The sequence below is a fragment of the Chelon labrosus genome (assembly GCF_963514085.1).
Source record: "Chelon labrosus genome assembly, chromosome: 24".
NCBI classification, from domain to species: Eukaryota; Metazoa; Chordata; class Actinopteri; order Mugiliformes; family Mugilidae; genus Chelon; species Chelon labrosus.
Window position 1 is genome coordinate 7,645,054 of NC_140357.1, and position 20,013 is coordinate 7,665,066.

The 20,013-nt window shown below is 43.5% G+C and overlaps 1 protein-coding gene across 1 annotated transcript in view; it reads left to right on the forward strand.

The window, feature by feature from the left end:
- Positions 1-4,457: 4,457 nt before the first annotated feature.
- Positions 4,458-20,013, forward strand: part of LOC311509230 (gamma-aminobutyric acid receptor subunit gamma-3-like) — a gene marked incomplete at both ends in the record, with an annotated part of 72,194 nt that continues 56,638 nt past the window's right edge. Inside the window, 2 exons of the mRNA XM_084574336.1 lie at positions 4,458-4,507; positions 4,863-5,017. Coding sequence (XP_084430462.1) covers positions 4,458-4,507; positions 4,863-5,017 — 205 coding nt within the window. The remainder of the gene's footprint in view (positions 4,508-4,862; positions 5,018-20,013) is intronic.

Sequence of the window (20,013 nt, forward strand, 5' to 3'; positions counted from 1 at the left end):
CTCAGCTCCACGAACGTCTTTTTATTTCTTCTGTGTTGGGATTTTAATCTTTAATCTCGTAGTGGTTTCGTTCAATACGAGGGACAAAAGCTGCTTGAACTTGGTCGGACACATTACGCATCAACTCCCGACTCACAGCTTTCTCCAAAATGTGTCTGTTTTGTTAAAGAGTGAGCAACGCAGGTAATGAGCTTACGACAGCGTCCACCATTTTGGCCGCTCGGCTCTTTTAAGACGGCCAGGGAACAGTCCTTGGTGCCGACGATCACACGCTGATGAGACGAGACCATTAAGCTGCAAAGATTTGGGGGAAATTAGGCCAAGTGTCACAAGGGAATCATGTAAATAGCCTTTTATTTTCAGCTTAACTGTTTGCTTTGACATAAAAATAACTGAGACTCTTCTGACGCTTCTGTTTTTAGATGAAAAGAAAAAGTGTAATGTTGACTTTCAATTTATTAAGAGTATGTTACCGTCTCTGATCTCCTTTTCTTAATGTCTGTGTACACGTGTGAAGGATCTTTTGTTCTTTTCGCTTTTCGCAGAAGAGCTCACATCTGTCCGAACCTGTTCTTCGACCTGCATCTTATTTGTTTTATTTCCTACTCAACTCAAAGCAATGAGCACGTGTTGCGGCTCGACATGTGCGACTGGCTGGTCTGCGGTGAGACACACTCAGGAACAAAAGGACCCCGTGCTCCCAGCAGAGGAGCTGAAGAGGAGCCGCTGCTCCTTTAATCACACGGGCTTTAACAGTTGTTCCTTCTGGCCTGCTGCTGGGAGCATCGTGCTAGATAACTGTAGGACGCTGAACAGATATATATATAAAAAAAAAAAAACAACAACAACATGTAAATAAAGACATCAGCTGCTACTTTATCTGCGTTGCTTTGTGAACCTAAAGTGGTAAATACTGTATCCGCTTTGAAATCTTGTGATGTTTTGTAATACTTCTGTGCCGGTTTGATTCACGTTGAAGCTGCCATTTATGGAAACCCACGTTGCTGCTCTCTGTCAGCTAAGACGACGGTTCGGTGCTTGTTGGAGCATGACGGCAAGTGAAATGTAGTTGAAAGGCCATCTATACATCAGTCTGTCCGGGGTCAACGTGGCAACCTGGCGCCGATTATCAGACCAGACATCCCACTCAACACGCCCCAACCTCCAACCTCCAACCTCCGACCTCTGCTTGTGCCTCCCATCTCTGTTTGTTTCCGACGGGCCTGCAGTAGCCGAGTCCTTGGACAAATCTGGGCTGAACTGTTCTCGTTTCGTGTTATGCTAATTTGTCATTTCAAAAAGAACAAACGGAGGGACGCAGCAAGCCGCTTTGCCAAAAAACTAAAAATGCAAATGTGACCATGTAATGCCAGCTCAAAGCTAACACGAAATATATATATATTTTTAAAAAAAAACTCAGAGACTCACTATACTGGCCTCCAAACAGAAAAAACAAAATGTACGCTCATGTGCTAGAATGAAAGACATGAAGGATTGAAGCTGAAATATCCACAGCAGCAGCTAAAACTTGTTCGTCTACTTCCTGTCCATATACATCTTTCTTGACGTCCAAGAAAGTGGCCCTCCATAGCCATCAATCCATCCATCCTTCCATTTAACCATCTCCCTCTACTGCCAGCCAAGAAACGATTGCTCACCCCTCCCTCCTTCCTTCAGCCACTGTGACAGACTCATCTGCCATACATCTGTTAGAAAGGGGATTTAGTTCCGCTTAAGTTGCTTTCACCCGTTCAGGGGGGCCCCTCGCCTCCAATTTAAGCCCTGACCAGCCCAGCCTTGATGACAAACACTTGTTTTTCCTCTCGGCGCAGTGTCTGGACAGCTGTGGCTGCTGCATGCTCGGGACGAATTTAGGATTCATTATGTGTTCCTTATCCAAAGCTGGCTGGTGACTAAAGTTTTGAACACTCAGCTGGAGAATGTACTGCACACCCAGCATCTGGGTTAGACAACCATTTAAACGTTATGTTTAGTTTTTTTGTTGTTTTGTTTTTTTGCAAAAATGCAGCACAGCCGTTGTAGCTATAGCTGGGCTTTAACAATGTACTAGTGTCACTCATTCTTTGTTTTCTGTACTGTATTTGTTTCGTGTATTATACTTAAACTGATCAAATAAAAAGGATCAACAAAGGATGAGCATTAATTATAGCCGAGACGCTGCTGTAACCCAATCAAAGCTTGATTAAAGCTGCTCCTATCAGAAGGAAAACTGGCACTCATGTTGATTTGATGCTAAAAAAAATGATTGATACACATGAATGTCATTAATTCCTCCAGAAAAGAAGAGCCAAGTCTGTTACAGGCTGCCAATGATGCGCTTTCAAGAGTGGAAGAGTGGAAGTTTTGGTAAGTTTGAGTAAAGAAAATACTTCAGTTTAATAAAACATGGGATGTTTTATCCATAATAAAAGCAGAAACTGCTTCACAACAGTTCAGAGGGGAATAACGTAGTTTTTGCCGATTGCTCTCTAAATTTTCAAACTTCTATTTGTGCATTTTGGTTTGTATTTGAGCTACAAACACTCATTTACTGATGTCCTCACATGAGCCAGTGATGACTAGCTGAAGGTAAAGCTGACTTTGACCAGGACTTAACTTTTAAAAACTGCTTTAAACTGGCAGGTGGGCTGGGCCTGTCATTGAAAATGCGTGTTAACAGCTCTTGATCGAAGCTTTGTTGTGTTTTTACTGAAATTCAAGTTCTTATCTACTGTAAATGGTGACGACTGAGATCACCACGATACCGCTGTCAATCAAAACTTCACACTGAACAACCCGCTGAACGAAAATGACAAGACGCTGAGGCCAGACGTCGGAGGTGAGAACGAGGAGATCAGATCACGCTGATAAGTTTGGAGCAGATGTTGTATCTCGGAAAGATCGATGACTCTGTCCAGGGTGCTGAAAGCTTTTGTGGCGGAGCTGTCCATGGTGCTGAAAGGATGTTTAGGCATAGTGTTACAGATCTGCATTGAAGCTTTGCTATGTTTACACTGAGATTTTAGTATTTAATCTGGTGGTCAGCACATCTAAAAGAAAAATTATCGTCTAATATATCTGGACAACCATGAATCTCTGTGTCTGTGTCTTTGTCTGGAATGACAACAGAACAGTGTCTGAAAGTGGCTCCTTTAAATGCATACGATTATAGATAAAAGTGATAGATACGTGCTACTTATATAAGGCTCTTTTAATTCGAGTAAATACAACTGATAATTATTTACATCGTGGAAGGGTAATGCTACATGTCAGCATTAATGATCAGGTGTCCCTGCAGGTCAGTGTTGGTGAAGAGGTTAAATCTGTTGCTGCATCACTGCGAGAGAGGAACCTGAACAGCTGCTGCTTGTTCCCCTTTTCCGCCACCAGGGGGCAGCGAAGCCTCTGATCTCGAACGTTTTTTAAACGCCTCAAATAAATAAATAAATAAATAAATAAATAAGTGTGGCAGTTTTGTAGGCTGGACGCCGGCCGCCCTACTGAGCCGCGCGTCTACTCAGAAATGAGTTATTCTGAGTGGGGAGGAGAGCTTGCTGCGACTTTGTGGCACCCGAATGGACTTCCAGAGGCGACAATCAGGCAAAGCGCAACATCAGTGTAAAAAAAAAAAAGTCGCACAGTCACTAAAACAGACATCCTACTGTCTTCATTTCTTCTTTTGAGGTTATACTTTAATTCATTCTCTAATAGGGCCCGGTGCAGCAGGAGTCTTCAGGGAATCAGGATGCTGAGGGTCCCTCTTTCAGTTGGTTAACTATCTATAACAGGAAGATCTGGATGTTTCCATGTGGAGGGAAGGTCATGAAATAAATAAAAGGGGCTCGTGACTCGCAGAGGCAGAGGTGAGGTGTTTTGCGTTTGGTTGTAGATGTGATCCAGGTAGTCTGGGCGCGAATGAGTCACCAAGATGCTCATCTAAGGTTCACCACCTCCACCTCCACCTCCACCAGCAGCACCAGCAGACAGCGTCACCCAAACACTGTGTTGCCCACACAGGCGTTAGAAAGGGAGGAGGGAGGCGCCGCTGGATCCCGTCGATTGGACTCCCCCCGCCCCGCACACACACTCCTCCACCACCACCACCACCACCACCACCACCATCCTTCCCAACTCCCCGCTCCCTTTCCCCACCCGCATCTCGCTGGGCTGATCACACTGATTGATCGTCGGGTGCCTTCCCGGTGGAAGCCCTCCTGCGAGGAGCAGAGGAGGACCGAGGGGGGAGACCAGCCGCCGTGTGTGGCCGCACATGACGCGCAGGAGGGGGAAAAGTGTGTGTGCGCGCGTGTGGGCGGATGAGGAAGTTCAGAGCGCGGATTGATGGTTACACACCTACTGTACTGGCACTTGGATCGCAGCAGCAGCGGCGAGCAGCGCAAGCCGGGGGTCTCCGTCCACCAGTTCCTGTGCAACAGAGGTGATCTGCGCATGGGAAAATGACAATCAAGTTCATCCTCTCCATACTTCTGCTCGTCCAAGGCGCTTGGTGAGTCCTGCTCGTTTATTTGCATGATCAACAGCTGAGAGGGGCTTTCCTTGAAAAGTTGGGGTCAGAAAAGCAATTTTATGTGTAGAATATAGTATATATATTTTTTTTCCTAAGGGTTATCCCCGCACTCTTTTAGAGAGACTGAAAAAAATGACAGAAAGCATTTACTGCTGCGCCCTTACCCACAGCCTGCGCGCTGGCAATTCAATTCCAAGTCAAATTAACACCACTGCTTGCCTTGTTTTCCGGCTGCGACAAAGTTTTTACGACAATTTTGTTTATTAAAGAGACGCCATTAACACCCCCCCTCCGTTTCATCGCCACCAATCCCCCCCCCCTCCCTCCCCAACAGTTCTGATCTACTGGAATATGGCGACGACGAAGAAGATCACCACGATACCACTGTCAATCAAATGCTGGTGCCCAGGTCGCACCAGGAGGACGCCACCCTCATACTGAACAACCTGCTGAAGGAATATGACAAGACGCTGCGGCCAGACATCGGAGGTAAGAGCCAGGGGACCAGATCACGCTGATGAGTTTGGAGCTGGTTTAATGGATGGGAAAGTTAAAGCATCGATGACGCTGTCCAGGGTGCTGAATGGGGCTGGCTGGTGCTGGAGCTGGAGCTGGAGCTGTCCGTGGTTCTGAAATGATGCTGTGGCTTCATGGAAGCTTTGCTGTGTTTACGCTGAGAGACTCAAATCAAGACTTGATGGTTTTAGATGCACTGACCACCAGCTTAAAGACCAAACATATCCTCAAATAAATCCGGGAATGTTTGGTGTCTATGACCACTACTGATCTCCATTAACCAGTAAAGCTTTGTGTCTTTGAGCATTTAGGCTCAATATTGTGTCTGTAATGACAACAGAACAGTGTCTGGATGTGGTTTGCAAGCATAAAGGAGGCCTGCAACTAATGACTGTTGAGGTTTTTGATCTATAAATCGATTTGTCTGTGAAATGTAAGAGAAAAAAAAAGGTCAATAGCATCCTCAGCTGACTTTCAGCAGCCTGGAGCTCAAACGTGTTGCTGTCATGAAGAATAGCAGTGCACCAATGGCTGTGTCCAGGGTGCTGATTGGGTGCTTTTGGGCTGTTGTTGTGGTTTAAAAGCCCAAACTAGGCCTGAAACTGATCACTGTTGATGTTTCAAGGGCCTAAAACGCAAACATTTTTGTACAGCACATCTTGAGCGACTACCCAACAAAAGTATCATACAGTTAGTGAACTAAATTGTACGGTGGCCCTGAAGTGCAAATCACAACGGCAAAAGCGAAAACACAACGGCAAATCAGAAAACACAACGGCAAATCAGAAAACACAACGGCAAATCAGAAAACACAACGGCAAAAGCGAAAACACAACGGCAAAAGCGAAAACACAACGGCAAATCAGAAAACACAACGGCAAAAGCGAAAACACAACGGCAAAAGCGAAAACACAACGGCAAATCAGAAAACACAACGGCAAATCAGAAAACACAACGGCAAATCAGAAAACACAACGGCAAAAGCGAAAACACAACGGCAAATCAGAAAACACAACGGCAAAAGCGAAAACACAACGGCAAAAGCGAAAACACAACGGCAAATCAGAAAACACAACGGCAAAAGAGAAAACACAACGACATTAACCAAAACGGAAAGGGTAGTGAGGTATATTGACTTCTAAAAGAAAAACATTCTTGTAGGATTCTGGCGGATGGCCAGATGGTTAAGTGTTTATATTAGTGTCAGGACCAGCAGACTTGAAGTTGGGAGTGATAGTTTGGGAGGCCTAAGAAAATATGCTATGTAGGAGAAGATGGTATGGTGTATAGTATGTGTGATATGAGCTCATGTTCAGCTGGTATGCATTAAGTTGTAGACGAAAACAACCTGACTATATAAGTTGGGTTTAGGACGGAAATCGGGAGAGCGACTTCGATTGGCACTGAATCCTCTCCAAGCAATCCTGGGTGCTTGTACTTAGATGCTGAATTTCTTTGTAATAAACCTTTTTATATACAAGAAAGACGGCGTCAGCGGAGATTCTTTTCTTCACCATCTTCACATCATCACCAGCAAATAAACAACAGTAGGTACCCTCGGGCGACAGGAATCGTCGCTGATTGGACTGGTCCGTCCTTTGAACCGGAAGGACAATGCAGCGGCGAAACACATATGAAAAAATTGTGTTTTCTGATTTGCCGTTGTGTTTTCTGATTTGCCGTTGTGTTTTCGCTTTTGCCGTTGTGTTTTCTGATTTGCCGTTGTGTTTTCGCTTTTGCCGTTGTGTTTTCGCTTTTGCCGTTGTGTTTTCGCTTTTGCCGTTGTGTTTTCTGATTTGCCGTTGTGTTTTCGCTTTTGCCGTTGTGTTTTCGCTTTTGCCGTTGTGTTTTCTGATTTGCCGTTGTGTTTTCGCTTTTGCCGTTGTGTTTTCGCTTTTGCCGTTGTGTTTTCGCTTTTGCCGTTGTGTTTTCGCTTTTGCCGTTGTGTTTTCGCTTTTGCCGTTGTGATTTGCACTTCAGGGCCACCGTAAAATTGCAATACTGCAGCATTAAGCTATTAAACGCTATTTAAAAGATACTTAGTATTAGCTTCCTTCCAACATTCAGTTATGACTGCTAAAGGTGCAGAGGTAGTGTTCTTCCTAGCCTGAGTGGTGCATGCAGGTGTGCGTCTTAAACCACAGGTAACCAGCCCACCAATCAAAGGGCAGAGCAGTGGGTGCCACATGGCCTGAGAGGCGAAACATGGAGCAGAGAAGAGTCACTACGAACACATGGTGATAGCTGGGAGTGGCCTCAGAAATCATTTTTGGCTGGCATGAAAAATTCAGGAAATTTCGCAAGCAAATAAAACTGTTTGGTTCAATTAGATGAGAAACACTTCTTTCTTTTGTTAAATAAATAAATAATATATCCATTTTTCCACTAACCACTGGGAGGCATCTCAAACCAGATGTGAATTTTACATCTAAAAAAAAAATTTGAAAAGTATATTCTGTGATTTTACATCAAGTTATGTCAAAATTAGCTGAAAAAAAAAAGACAAAACGGTGATTGACAGATGAAAATAGTCTGGGTTACTGAAGCTCCTATCAGAATCTGAAACACGACGTACTAAGAGAGCTGTGTGCGTGTGTGGGAGGTTGAGGGTGGGAACTGGAATCTAAAACCTCCCCTTGATTGCGCCTACGTCCTTTCTACTACGGTGCAATCAAAGCTCAGCGCTTCTCGGAGGGGGGAACGTTCCCCTTTGCCGGAGCCTCTAATCAAACGGTTGCCGGTTTGATCCTGGAGGGTTCTCGCTGGTGGGCTGTTGCCTCGGAAAGTTTCCTGTGATGAGTGCGCAGTCATTACACGAGACCTAGTTATTATTACTGCTGCCGTTTCAAGAGTCAATTGGAGAAATGACTAGTCTTTGTAGACATTTGAATGCTTAGTGCCGGGTGTGGTTATCACTTGGGTTTAGTGCAATGACAGCCAGAGGGCTATATTATTGCTCTGTTTATGTACAGACAGACTTTATCCTCATAGTTATTCTTTCACTTGCTTGTGTCATGGCCCATTTTTATCTCTTATATTCCAAGCTGCCTCTGTGCTGGTAACATTTCCCTGTTTTGTTTTCTCCTCATTGAGATTTTGCATATACAATCAGCAGTGCAATTTGATATGGGGGGAAACCATTTGGGAACTGCTCTACTCCAATTTTGTTTGTGTGTTTTTAAGTAGTTTGGCTTCCTGCAGCTTGCTGTGATACTTTTTATCCCCTTTCTCGAAGTTCAAGCATTCCAGATGGTGTACAAAGATAGTTTCACCCCGAAAACAGAAAAACAACAGAGGCGATAGCGGCAAAAATGTAAACGGTACTAGAAAAGCAGTGCTAGTTTTGTCGTAAAAGGACAGGTGTGTTAACATATATGAGTAGGGAGTAAGTAGCAGGGTATATTAACATTTGGCCACCACCCCCACCCCGGGCAAGAGCAAGAAGGAAAGGCCATATAGTGAATTAGAGAGTGTATGAAGAGAGGGAGCGGCGTTATCAAGAATATAATAGCAAGTACACCCTGCAGGCTGTTATTGGCCGGGGCTACACGCCCACCCCCCACTAGAAATGTCCCAAACACAGCAAAATACCTATAAACTACAAAAAAAAAGAATACAATTACTTTCATCATCAAAATTCCACACTGAGAACACAAAGACAACTCATCAAATGTTGAAGCCATGCTCATTTTGAATCTAATGACAGGGACACATTTTTAAAAGGTTGGAGCAGTTCGGTTTACCACTGCGTTGCATCACCTCCTCCTTTAACACTAAACGTTTGGGAAGTGAAGAGACCAACTGGTGCGGTTTTGAAAGCGAAATACTTTCCCAGTCTTGCTCAGGTACAGCGTTTCAGGTGCTCAGAAGTCACAAAGCCGCACATCTTTTCAAATCTGGCTGACAGGTCGAAACTGCAGGAAGGGTGTTTTAGATCCTTTCACCACTGAGCCATGCTATTGCAGGAAAGTATGTGTGGAATATGATTTTAATTTTCTTACTAAAAATTTTTTTTTAAAAAATGGTTCATTCATGGCGCAGTCACAGAAGTGATTACGCAGTGTGCACTCATACATCTCCATACCATCACGGACGCTGGCTTTAGACCCGATAACAACCCGTATGGTCCCCCTTGCAGCGGTCATGACTTTGATTTCATCTCGCCAAGTTATGCACTTGCGGCTCATCCAATCAGCGTCCTGCGGCGGTTACTACTGGCAGTCGCGGGCGCGGCTTTCATGCACGGATTTTCCTCAGTGAGACGTCAAGAATCGTTGGCTGTCGTTGGTTCAGTATAAAAAGTGACAGACAGATGGTTCATCCAATCAGCTGACAGTGATTTGTCCCTTTCTGGAAGTTGTCCAAGGATAACTGTCCAGGTGGTTCTGTGCAAAACATCTGTTCTGCCAGGCTAATTTATTTTAGCTCCTCCCACTACCATGCAGGGGGCGGGGTTTATAACCAATGGCTATAATGGATATTAGTGGACAATTGATATATTTTGCATTACAAATAATACATAACTCAAATAAAATACCATAACTTTGTATCTATTTGAGAGTAATTTTTGCTTTCCTTTAATTTATTTAAATTAAACTTAGAGAGAAGAAAAGGCCTGCTAGCCTTTTATAGATATAGTCCTTACCTAGACGCTGTTTGTCCTCCTGATACAAAATTTTGGGAACCAGTGGCATGTTCAAATGTTCCAACCACTGACATTAATAATATAAAACTCTCCTTGTAAGAACTGTTTCTGAACTGTCTGCTTACTTCTGCTGCTGTGCAGGATTTTCTGTGTCAGATGCCGAAGGACTCCTGGGTTTTAAATAATTTTAAGGTTTATTAAGACTTAGAGGCCACACTCCATACGTTGAAGTTCCCATAACCATGCCCTCTGGTGGGAACACTTGTCTCCATTTCATTAACAGTGGTTGTGTGATTCATGGGATATTTAAAATGACCAAGCACCCAGCTAGGGCAGGCAACGACAGGGTGGGGAATTAGCCTCGGCCAGCGTCTCGCTCGGCTCTGCCAGGACGGGCAGTTCACCTCGAGGAGAGGGAATCTCCCTCCAGCTCTGCTTCCGTAATTAGGGATGAAATTTTGATGAGATCCAGTTGACAAACCTCGGTGTTGCAAATGAAAAGTTAATGCCTTCGCAGGATAATGTGAGGCAGCGGAAACACGTGGGCGTGCGTGCAATGGGGGTGGGGGGTGGGGGCACACAATCGACGAACACACTAGGAGACGACGCTGAGTCAAAGACAGATCTGGGACATTTAAGTCCTTGTAAAAAAAGAGTGGGTTCAGTTGAAAACTGCTGCAAAGTATCTCTGAGAAGCAGACGCGCTCACAATAACAAGTACACTCACACTGCTGAAGTCAGAACAGTGTGCCTCTTCTCCCAGATACACCTGGATTTGGTCTAAATCAAAGTCACCCTCTTTCCACACAAACGTACAATGCTTTTCAGTTTGCCTCTATGTTAACTTCCCTTCTTTGGTTCTGCTTGTTTATATGCCGCTGGCTGTGGAACTAGAGTGTACACACTGTTTGAAGCATAGTGGAGATTTCTCTATTAATTGGCCATTAATTTAGCACTCGTGTGTTTTTATCTCGCAGCGAAGCTCAAACTTCTTCGGTACAAACAACCTCTTTAAGCTAAAGTCAAGCAGGGGAGGTTGGTGATGGTTGTGGCAATGAAATTCACTTTCACAAGCTAAAAAATGTTCAGGAGAGACCACCCGTCTGTATATGACACCAGAGCCAGGAGGTGGTTAGCTTAGCTTAGCATAAGAAAGCTAGGCAGTTGGATAAATGACTTTGGTGGGTTTCTCGCAAGCATAACAAAGTGCTGGTGCAGACATCTTATCCCTCCTTCTTTTAGTCTTCATTTTAAACAACTATGTTGTAAAAACCTTGTACACATTTCTGTGGCGCCCCCTAGTGTGTGGATGACTAACTTGCAAACAAAAGTATAAGTAAGTCGTAACCTTTTTGTTTTAAACTGCTGCTACAGCTGGTGTTTATGGTTTCCAGGCCAAATGCTGTTCAAAAACAACCAAGTACTAACAACCAAGTAGTAAGTTGAGTACTTTAACCACGCAGAATCATCACAAACAATGTGCTTGAAGCATCAAAGTCATACAGCAACAAACCGCAGCAGCCAAACATCACAACTCCTCACATCATGATCAGTTTCCACTAATAGGCCTGTGGAGCACATCTGTACTCTTTAGACAGACGCACCTAAAACAATTGTATGTGTGTGTCGCGTGAAGACGGGCTAACGACAATACAACAGGCATCTTCCTCCTTGCAGAGCAGAATTCGCACATTACAAAATTAAGCCACTGAGTATGAATCATAAAACAGAGTTTGGAAAAATCGGGTGCAGACACAAAAACCACAAACTCCAGCAGAGCTAAAATTAGAAGCATCTACGTCGTACTTGCATGCGAGCTCATGTGATTACCCCCTCAAATTCTCTAGGTTAGCCTCTCAATGAAAACTCACTCGGTAAACACGCTGACGAGCCTTTTAGCATGTGTTCTTGTTTTATCACTGCCGCCGGCGCAACCTCATTGTTAAGATTTTATGTTGATCTTTCTAAATTATTGAGTTATTTTACCCCAGCATCTTTGAAATTGGTGAAGAGTGCAATTCTTTTTCCACAGCAGTGAAGTGAAAACTTGAGAAATCCAGGAGGCTACAGGATAGCAGGGTTATTATCTTAGTGCCCATGTTTGTTTTCCCCCTGTCTCTTCCAGTCTTGTGAAGTCAGAGTGATCCTAATCTTCATATAAAGTGGGTGACTGGTCCACTTGTGTGGGGGGGAAAGGAAAAAAGGAAGAAAAAAAGCCAACCTACATTTCCCCCGAGCAGAACAAGTGTTGAGCCTCACCTTAACCGATAAGAAGCAGTTCGCCTTAGATGAAGATGAGATGCTTTTGTGGCCCTATTGTGTCACTTTCCTTTTGGATTCAGAGCGTGATCCCTGCGCGAGATCTGGGCGATCCTCGCGTACTGTGCCAAAGACGCGCACGAGTGTATGTGTCAGTGTTTGCTCGGTGGGGAATCGAGGAAATAAAGGGCCGGGGTGAGAGGCTTTGTGCGCTGCGAGCGCTCTGCAGCCACATAGATTTAGAGTTTCTGGAGCCAGGTGAGTCAAGGATTGCGATTAAAGTCGGGTCTGAGCTGCACTCTATACATTAAAAGATAAATTTAACACAGATTGGAAGAATATTTTTCACTTTTAAGCATTCTGCTGCCATTGAGCACCTATCTGTGTATCCTTCCACAAATGAAAATAGTCCCAAAGAATTTGAGGCCTTCTTAAAGATTGTCTTGGCTCAACATCCAACAGTTTTGAGTTAAACCTCACACTTAACTGCGTTTCTTGTGTAATTTATGTCACAATTAAACAGATTAAATAAGTTATTTTCTCTTGCCAATAGACAGTCGTAACCTTTTTTTGCCAACACTAAGCCCACCGGGAGTGGCGGGTCTTCGTCTCTCTATTAGCCTGAGAGCCAGACCACCTCCCACGCCTACAGCTTCTTTTGAAAGTTTATCTGGAACCCCTCCGCCGGGAGTCGATCATTCTCTGACAAATCATTTGGTTGTTTACGTGGCGACGGGCTGATTGGTAACGGCTCAGTTTCGGGGCCCCGCATGCAAATACCTGACAGCTTCCCGATATAGCCGGGCGGCTAATCCAGTTGCAGCTCGTGTGCGATTCGCAGGCGGGGACTGAAGTAATTGTCCGTGGATAACAAGCTATTGATCTGCACCGACTGATCAGGTCGCTGCAATCATATCCGCCATTATCGCCCCTCTGAATATGTCTGGCGCTAACAATTAAGTCTGTGTGTGGGTGTGGAAAGCAAAAGACAGCGTGTGCATATAGATGGGATATTGTTACTGGGTGTGTGGCGAACTAACCAGCAAACTATATTTTATCAACCTGTGGTTATTCATTTGTGGCGACTGATGGAGCTTTTCTTATTCACGAATGATATGTGCATGAGCTAAATGTGTTCGTGTGTGACTGAAGAGAAGGACTTCAGAAGGATTGAGATAAAAGCCAGGTGTGTGTGTCAGAAATAGAAAACCAAAGCTGCTCATTGTTGGTTTGCAGCTGCTTCCTGTCTCCTTCCCTCTATTTCAATGCGCGTCTCTCTTTCAGCCACCTCCCTCTTTTGTTTCATTTCTCCCTCCATCTCCCTCTCTCCCTCCATCCTCTGCTTACTATCAATTACTCTGCACTGCCACGCAATTTACGCGTTAACGCTACAGATTTGAGATTTGGAAACCCGTGTGAAAGTTTGACCCACTTTTGATCGCATATTAAAATGTCATAGATCCAATTCAAGAGTCGTGTCAGATTAAATCACTCCGGGGCGAAGCACCAGAGAGAGCAGAGGATGGGATGTAGGCGCTGCAGCGTTTTGCTGGATTCTCCTTCATATACGTAAGCAGCCCCAACTTTCCTCCTCGTTCGATGAGCGACTTGGATGCACCCCTAAAGCATAAAATCACATTCCAGGAAACTTAACGTTATTTGCTAAGAAAGTTCAGACGGAGTTTACATTCCTTTCTGCACCCAGGCGCCTGAAATAGCAATGAAGCATTTGCCTTGTTCTCAAGTGCTGTGATTTAACGCTGAAGTGCAGCTTCGACTCGGAGTAGAAGGAAGGTGAAGGAAGTAACAAAAGTACTCAATGTGAAGAAGAACTCCGCAACGCTAACTCAAAGACTTTATTCCAGCTGACTGGTCTGCCGCTTGACAGAAATATCTCAGCAGCCACTGGTTGGATTGCCATACAATTTAGCACAGTCATGTTTCCATGAATAAACTGCAACAACTTCGATGAACCTTAAACTTTTACAGCTAGCGGCTCAACGAAAGCAGAGAAATCACGACTGCGTTTGCTTTGGCGCGAGATCAAATTACAGTTAAATCAAAATAGCAAAGGCTACCATGCTAAGCTAAGACCGTCCTAAACATATCTACAGACACCTGTCATTGTTACCATGTAGAAGGAGCCCTTTGTGTTGCAATAGTGGTATTTGCCAAACACAGAGAGCTGAAAATCTGAATGAAAGAAAATTTACACACAAACATAACAAGATAAACAGGAGAAGCACCAGCTTGGCCTGGAGACAAAACCTACAGTCGCCCTGTTTCCTCCAAGTCCTTCGAGATATATGACTTTAATTGATTTTGGATCAGCCCTCATTCTAACATTTTCCAATATTAATAATATCAATCCTCCAGGCGGCAAAACATGTATTACACTGCCTTATGTTGTACTACATGTAATGGTCCTGCACAGATTACTTGCAGCCTATTTGCTGGACCATTAAATAGAAACACGCACCGCGGTTTCAAATGAAGATTTGAGGAATGAGCTAATTTCCGGCTAAATGTCGCCTGCTAACGCGCTAAACTACGGCTGCGCTAATGCTGCAGAAAAATAAATTTCAGACATCAGTGACTATTGCAAACAGCTGGAATCTGCAGCCGTCGACTTTAACAAAAAAATAGTTTCAAAAATTATGAGCAAGGCAGTATTTGATATTCCAGCCCTGGTAGTAAGGCATCTTTTTTTGTTGACTCCTGCTTGAAGAGTTAAATACTGTATCTTAAATGTTAAATATAGGTGCTTAAACATGCAAGTTAGGATTTCCCTGTTTTATATTATTATTCTTGGGCTCTGCTGACATATTGTTGCATCTGAAACATGCTCCTGTCTCTTTAAGGCTGTGGAAGTTACAATAACATGTATTTCACCCTGAGTCCAATAGCAGACAATAGCAACAACCCACCAAACCACCTCGGCAATGATTCACCTCTTTGTGGACATTATGCTCAGGTAGAGATGACATTTGCAAACTTTGACCCTGCAGAATACAAACTTCTGACCTAACAGGATATAAATGGCAACGTTTCCCTATTAATGCCGTTTCTCCAAGCTTTGGGTCAGAATGGCACTCTGTTCAATACTGCTCACGTGAAAACTCTCGTCTTTCTCGACTGAGAAGATGAGACCACGAGAAGTCGCCTCAGCCTCATTTCAAATGAAAACGTGCTCGCTCATTCTGAAAAACTGAAACTGTATGTGGTCCTCTTTGGTAATTGCCAATTTTCTGATTGAAATCCCCTTTTTAGATTCATTTAGCTACAGCTAATGAACTGGCTTAATATTTTAACAGGGGAACATTTGCATCATGGTGGCTACCCAGCTGGATCAAAATTGGTGACAAAATGTGCAAGGAATTAAACTAAACTAGTAATAATTAGAATCAGATAAAAACTGGATGGTTTTTGACCAGGACGTCAGTTTATAATCCCACTGATTCATCCCATCATTAACGGTAGCATACTGTAGTTTGCTACTAGTGCTTCTAAAAACACCAACCAACTTATAAACTGTCATAAAAAATCGTTCTGCAGAACAAACAATTTCACATGGAGTAAGAATTATATCTGAATTAATCATCATATGGACACTAAGCAATTAAAACTATGCAAGGCACATGGTTGCTAAAGTAGCTAGCATTAGCGCACATGTGCACTGGTTGCTGTATCCAGTGAGCTGAAGGTATTCAAGGTTGCCAACCGTGTTTCCAGGCCATGAAAGGCAACATTATGCACCCCATATTTGGAAGACCCTGACTCAAAATGGAAAAGATGGCGGACATCATGTGCTCTGTGCCCGTTTTTATATTTAATCTTCGGATACCTCTTAACAGCACTAGTGAATTTTATTCTCGCAGCAACAGCAGCATCTGCTGAAGTATGTCAGCATTTACTTTTCTTTTTAGCATGCTAAAATGCTAAGCTAACATAATTAATAACGTTTTACCACGGTCTGGTCTCACAGAGCTGTTCGCCAAGCTAAGCATCTTGGCTAACAAGAGGTAAAGAAAACAAATGAAAACGAAGAATCTGTCGCCGACAATGCATGTTGAATTTTTGATTGATCACTTTCTGCAAGAAAGTATCACCCAGTTTCCATTTAGGAAAACAACGGGTTGCTGTGCAGAGTAATCGTACGTAACATTTAACCGCTGGATTATGAAATAATCATGCACAATTGAAGCGTTTTTGTCCGACCGAATTAGTTGTTCTCTCCACCTCTGGCTCAGATCTTCGGTGGCTTTGAGGCCAACCCGGTCCTGGCAGGATTCTTCTCCTTGATCTTCACAGAGCTGACATTTGGCACAGCGGCGACATCTCACCAGCTGAAAAGGACAATTCTCACATGAGCCTCTTCAATATTTCAAGTCCGGTGACATTTCATTAGATGAAGAGGAGTTTCGAGTCCTGGCAAATGCTTCCCCCCGTGTCTTGGGTAGCCGGGTTTTCCGAAACCGACAGTCACCTGCAGGAAGGAGACGCGGCTGCTGCTTCACTCCCGTCAACATGTGCACGGACGCAGTTCGTGTGAATGGGCGCGCACACACAAGCTGGCAGATGTTGTAACCTTTCATGAGCTTTATGATGCAAATGTCTCTTCCGCAGTGTGTGTCCAAGTCTGTGTTGGAGCTTAATGTCTCAGGATTAGTCAAGATTTTCTCAAATCTCCAGCTTGTTTACAACACATTTTGAAAGAGCAGTCCGTTTATTTAGCGTTTCACTTTTGCAACATCGCCAGCACGGTGCAAGGTCTTTTCTATTTGACACATTCTTCTTCCTCAACAGAACCGAGTGCCTTGGTGAGCGAGGTGGCACTAAGGTTCCCTTCAAATGAGGTCATGATTGTCATGTTTACAAGAAAAGTCCATTGTGGAGGTGGGTGGCAGGTTAATATACGGTAATAAAAGAGTTTTCTTTGTAAAGAGAAAAATGTTGATATCCCCATTGGTCTCATCCTTGCAATTATTTTTCATTCCCTACGTTAAGCTACCGAGTGATTAGTGTACTAAACCGTGAGCCTTGATGGCTTCTAGGCGTTACAGCGGCGTTCTCACGACTTATGGTTGATATTACCATTTGAATGCCAAGTATTTCCTGCAGACAACTTGGTGTAACCAAGTGCAAATACTAGCTGTAGGTGCATTTAAGGCTGAGGGGCCGCAACCGCTGTTTTGCAACAAGGCAAACCGAATAATGGCGCATGACGTGTTCAGATAAGCATAGAGGTTTGTTTCGTCTTGTGCAGCTCAATCATAATTTGTCCGTGACTCTGTTCACTCCCAAGTATTTTCACTTATTACAGCGACCTTTCCACCTCCAACATAAAACGTGAGGATTTTTCCCCTAATGATGACTAATGAGAACTTTTCTACCTTTACGCATAGCCGCGTTACAGCCAATCAAACGTGTAATGACGGCCCTCCGTTGAGGCATTTTTGACTGTGCTCTGGAAGAAATGCAGGATTCATTTTTCATGTTATTACCCATATCATGTCATGCATTGTTATCCGCCACCATGGTACGCCGCATGTGGGAAGTTGTGTCGTGGTGGCAATGTCTGACTGCGCTGACAGGCATTGTGATGATAATAAGTTGTACTTACAGATAAGATGATCTCATTATATTTTATACCTCCAAACTGCATACATTTGCAATTTAATGAGATTCCTTTAAAACATCTATAGCCTTTTAATGCTTAAAAATAGGTAGTGACCTACAAGAGTATTCTGACAAATATTTGCAAATTAATGCAGCTTCTTGTGCTATTTTTTAAATAAACACAGATGCTGTCTGAGGATGCAAGAAGTGGGCCTTGACCAGATTTTTATCTTCTCTTAAAATGTTTAATTCATCTCCAAAGAGAGGTTGCAGGGGTTAGCAAAGCCTCGCCTTTCATTCCTTCAGCATTCCCGAGTTAATGAGAAACCACAACGGAATGGCCAGGCGACGCTGGAGAGCTTTAAAGGGGTGGGCCGATACCACAGTGAAGTGCATTAGGTGGTAATAAGACCAAGCTGGGTTTGGATCATGGCTGACACATTTCCCATCCCTGTGAGCTCTAACCATTAAATCGATTTCCATCTGTGCCTCCCATGTCCGCTCCACTCCAGCCAAAGCACCAGTGGTTAGCCAAAGATTTGGAAGGTGTGGATAGACTATGAAAATACAGAAAGAGAAAGGAGGGATGGCTCCCACCTGCGCAGTTTGTATTTCCACTTAAGCCTAGTCATTTAGTGGAGCTGCTGTAGAAAACTAATGAGATGGACCAATTTGTCAGAGCAGTTTATTTCTTTTTTTTTTTCTAAAGCTCCTCTGGCAAAAATATTATCTTCTGAAAGCACTCGATGATAAAGACGATTTGAAACGCCTACATAAAACAAAACAGGCTTTCATTCTCACTTTTCTAATTGTACAATCTTTGCACTCAAAGATACAGCTCCAACAAAACTCCTTTGTTATCCACAGCAGCTTCATTAAATATCTATGGAGGCCTTTGAATGCCAAAAACACAATAAAATAAAATGCTATACAACAAGTGGACAATCATTTGCAGCGTCGCAATTAAATGAAGGTCGTGACGTAAAAATAAATGTTTTTTGTCTTCCGTAATACAAAAAGCAATGCAGCAAATAAGCTTTAGAAAGAAACTTTTAGGATGTTTTTCCACATAAATGCGCAATGCCAAATCCTTTTTCTTGGGTGTTTTTTTACTAACCACAAACGTCCTTTTAGATACCATTACTTCTGGGCTGACCACGCAGCTTTACAAGTTACAAATGTTCCTGAAACTTTCTAACACACAGAAATCCATTATAATCTAAAAAGCTGTCTGCAGTGGCGACCCTAGGTTGTGCGGAGGCCCAAGGCAAAGACGTATGTGGGCCACCCTAGTGTACAAACCTAACTTGCTAAACATAGGTAGTCCAAACTAGCAAAAACTCTCAGTGTAGACAGAAGGGGGACACGAGGGGGGTTGTGGAAGATTGGCCAAGCACTGTAGGACCTTTATAAGTGTTTATGGAAAGAAAAATATGTCAAAAGGTAGCCATCTGGGGTAGCCAAACAATTGCTTGGTTTGCCCATCTTGACGGTACACCCCTGCCATCAGGGACACTTCCTTTCATAGCAATGCCCCGACATCGTTTGGACCGATTGGACTGTTGCTTTACTTTCCAATATAGACATTCAAAATCTTCCGTACGATTTGAGTCAACTTCAGGCTATCAGAAAAACAGCGACGTCCGCTTTAGGAATCCGTCACACTCTGGGGACCCCTAACTTTTCCAGAGACAGATGTGGCACCTTCTCTCAAAGTCTGAAACTCCTAAAATCTCATCCCATCCCATTAGCTTGTTTGGTACCAGGCAGTATGCATTGTTGTGCTTTCACCGGGGGGAGCTAAGCAATGCATAATTCATTGTTTACCTGACGGACACAAGGTCTAATTAAATCTGCAGGATGTCTCCAGCTGTGACGTGGGTTTTGGGGTTTTTGTGACAAAAGTTGCTTATGGGAAAAATTGCACCGCTGCTCACCCAGGATTTCTACCAAGCTTGGGTAAGTTTAACAACATAAAAGAAGAGCATGTTTCACTCCATCTCATATTACGTCTCACCTGCATCAAAGAAAATACAGCACTGACCTCTGCTGTGGCAGAGGTCCAATCCCTATTAACATAACTATGAATTAATTCTGTTTTGATTCTTAACACAGTGTCATGGGATTCGGCTGAATGGGACAAACACTAGCTTCAATTCAGTCAGTTCACAAAAACAATTATACAACAAATAGACTCATTTACTATTGATAGCAGGTATATATTGTTGTTATTTCATTATTGTTGAAGTTTTATTTGAAATTTAATTACGAGATAAATCATGATTGTGTACGTAACACACATCCCCTCCCAGCTAGAGCTTTCCCTTTGCTTGGTGCCCAAAAAACCTCTGAAGGCAACAAAATACCTTTTGTTCCCAGATCTCAGATTATGTTTCATTGAGGGAGCAGAATCTAGTACAATAAAGTACAGTATGTTCTCGCTCTG